At 34.7% G+C, this 2,786-nt stretch overlaps 1 protein-coding gene and 1 long non-coding RNA gene across 2 annotated transcripts; one reads left to right on the forward strand and one right to left on the reverse strand.

The window, feature by feature from the left end:
• Positions 1-307: 307 nt before the first annotated feature.
• On the reverse strand, positions 308-2,608 carry LOC105459032 (calcium/calmodulin-dependent protein kinase type II alpha chain-like). The gene is made up of 3 exons (XM_011704703.1): positions 2,473-2,608; positions 1,085-1,199; positions 308-701 (listed from the first exon to the last, which is right to left on the reverse strand). The coding sequence occupies exons 1-3, from the start codon at positions 2,600-2,602 to the stop codon at positions 569-571; spliced, it is 378 nt and encodes a 125-aa protein (XP_011703005.1). The 5' UTR covers positions 2,603-2,608; the 3' UTR covers positions 308-568.
• On the forward strand, positions 1,209-2,122 carry LOC105459031. Its single transcript, XR_975617.1, has 2 exons — positions 1,209-1,410; positions 1,709-2,122. It is a non-coding gene; the product is annotated as an uncharacterized LOC105459031 (long non-coding RNA).
• Positions 2,609-2,786: the final 178 nt, after the last annotated feature.

Raw genomic sequence — 2,786 nt, forward strand, 5'->3', positions numbered from 1 at the left:
CTCACTCTCTCTCTCTCTCTCTCTAACTCTATCTCTCCACCGCGATCACGTTCGTTAACCGACAATGGACAGTGTCTACCTCGTGTCCTCGATGCTCGTTAAACAATTGATTGACCGACTCTGCTTTTTTTTCACACTTGCGATGATTCGCGCATAATTCCCTCGTCGAGGCTCCGAGGCACACGTGGCGCGGTGCACGCGTAAATATAGATAGTAAGTAAAGTACGCTGAGCAGGTACTGGAGCGAGTAATACATGCCGGCGGTTGCGCCATATCTTCGGTTTTGTCGCGTTTGGTACTAAATGTATTTGTATTCGTGTTACTGTAGCGTTCTCTGCTCGAACGCGTTACCTCGTTGTGTGTTCTCCTCCTCGTTAACTCCGTCTTTATGTACGTGTTTTATGTGTACGGTGTGTATGTGTGTGTGTGTGTGTGTGTGTGTGTTTCGTAAGGATGCTCGGGTACGTTGTGCTCCGTATTCCTAACATTCGTTAATTCATTCGCGCTCTGTCGGGGAAAAACGAGCCCTCTCACCGAGAGCGGCAGCAGAACAGTTCTCTTGGCCGATTTATTTGTGATTGAAAGAAAACGGAGATGGGCCCGTCACCGCGCTTCGATGGAAATGCACGTTCTGCCATTTGTTGTCTCTCTTGTGCCACACGCGGCTCTCCTCGCTTTGCTGGGTATGTGCTACACCTTGTCTGAGGATCAAGTAAAAGAAATGTTAATACATGTTGGTACAAAACTTGAACTAAACTACACTATATGAGACTATACATAATAGTCTCGTATAACATAGTTCTCGGAAAATTGCAGTCAAAATGGCATCTCCAGTGCAGAGAATATTATAGAATAAAATACATAAAAATGGAACCGCGCAGTTATTGAAACGGATAGTGAAGAATAATTTTTTTCTCTTTAAATAGCAAGTTTTAAATAAAAAGAAATTAAAAACCATTAGAATAGTACATTTTTAAGAAAGTCAAGTGTAATACAAAGACGGATTTGAAGAAATTAATAAGCTTTCTTCACACCTCTTCAACCACCTGGAGACCATCTTTTCTCTTTTGTTGTATTTACTCACTTGTCCATATATTGCGTCAACCTAACGTACGCGATGCAAGCGGCATCCTCGCCGAGCAGATGGACATGAGGATTCAGGATCGTCGTATTGACTGCCTTACAGTTTTTCCCCAGGACTGCTTATGTAGTATTGACGAGAAACAAAGTGAAGAGTTACTCGAAAACTGTGATTCATTAACGTGCGGATGTAATAGCTTTTTACAATTTTTACAATGTCAAAATATTGCAAAAAAAAAACGAACAAAAGAGAAACGAAAGAGCGGGCGACAACAACTTTCATAGAAATATATTTTTTCGTTATCAATATTTTTGGTGCAACACTTTGGGGTATGTATTTTTTATTACTTGAAATTTTAACTAATACTGAATATTTTAAGAATAAAAATAATCTAACTTTCTTCAAAATTATAAGACTTCTGAGACGTTAAAGTTGTAGAAAAAATGATAAAATTTCAGAAAGCTATTTATTAATTTTACAACAATTTTATAAGTTTCTGTCTATATATAAACAAATTAAAATATAAGTGCAAAACCTTTTAAAAATAAAGTCTTGTGATCCTACTAAATGTCTCATGATTCGAATAATATATCTTTCTAAAGAATCATCGACAATCAACAATTTCAGATGCCTTCGCCTACTCCCATTAGTCTCAGTAAATTAAAGGGAAATACAAAAATGGAATAACAAGAAGCTAGATTAATGTTAATTTAGATTTCGCGAAAACAAGCATGCATACATCGACTGATCGACTTAGGGAATGATGAGCCAATCGACTCGCATTTAGAGAATGAGCAAAAATCAACGATGTATCATACTCGTATTTGGAGAAACTTTCATCACTATAAATTAGATAATTTCGTGTAATAATAAAAATAATAAAAATAAAATTGCAATTACGTCAAAATATATTTTATAAATATCCAATTTGCTATAAATTATACTTTTATTAGACGACAAACTAATAACTAAATTTGTAAGCGGATACTTTGCTTTCTAAAAATAAATTCGTCGAGACAGACGATGATGATGACAAACGTACAAAAACATAATATTTATTGACGATTCCATGTCATAAATAAACTACAAAATAAACGACAAGAGCCACATAGCAAAAGCCACAGCGACATAACAGTAAGCAATCAACATTTTATACATATATTCGCAATTTCGTTTAGTGAAACGACAAGCTAAACTACATTAAAAAAGTAAGGAAAAATTTTTCGTGAAGCTATCGTCTCAAAACTTATGTTTTCCCGAAACTTGTTATCGGTTTAAATGAGAATCTACAAACATAAAACGTTTCCGCTGTATTAATCATACGCTGTCAAAACACGTTACTACTAAATACACAATAAGTGTATAAAATGATGCAAACGAGTCGTAATTACCATTATCAAAGTAAAATTTGTGGAAATCCATTCCCTCGACTAAATTACCTAAAGCCTCCGGCTCGAAAGCAGTCAGATGTGGATCACAGATTTTCCTGAAAGTACAAAAAGGGATTAGCATATTTTGCATTGTAATAATTATATAATATCGTTTTTTAATAGCACGTATTGAAATTAAAGGAAAAATCTTTCCATTGAAGAAAAAATGATTCCAAATTAGCTGAAAGATGGATATGCATACATACATGTCGACAAATTAAAAAAAATGAGAAATATCATATATATATATATATATACATATATATATATATATA

This window comes from Wasmannia auropunctata, unplaced genomic scaffold (genome assembly GCF_000956235.1).
Source record: "Wasmannia auropunctata unplaced genomic scaffold, wasmannia.A_1.0 LD334222.1, whole genome shotgun sequence".
Lineage (NCBI taxonomy): Eukaryota > Metazoa > Arthropoda > Insecta > Hymenoptera > Formicidae > Wasmannia > Wasmannia auropunctata.

What these genes read in the sequence shown, in the direction of transcription:
- LOC105459032 (XM_011704703.1), bottom strand. Translation starts at nt 2,602, where the DNA reads ATGCAAAATATGCTAATCCCTTTTTGTACTTTCAGGAAAATCTGTGAT. An exon ending in CAAATTTTACTTTGATAATG is followed by an intron (nt 1,200 to 2,472) that starts GTAATTACGACT and finishes CTACATAAGCAG; the next exon opens with TCCTGGGGAAAAACTGTAAG. An exon ending in TTGACGCAATATATGGACAA is followed by an intron (nt 702 to 1,084) that starts GTGAGTAAATAC and finishes CTTGATCCTCAG; the next exon opens with ACAAGGTGTAGCACATACCC.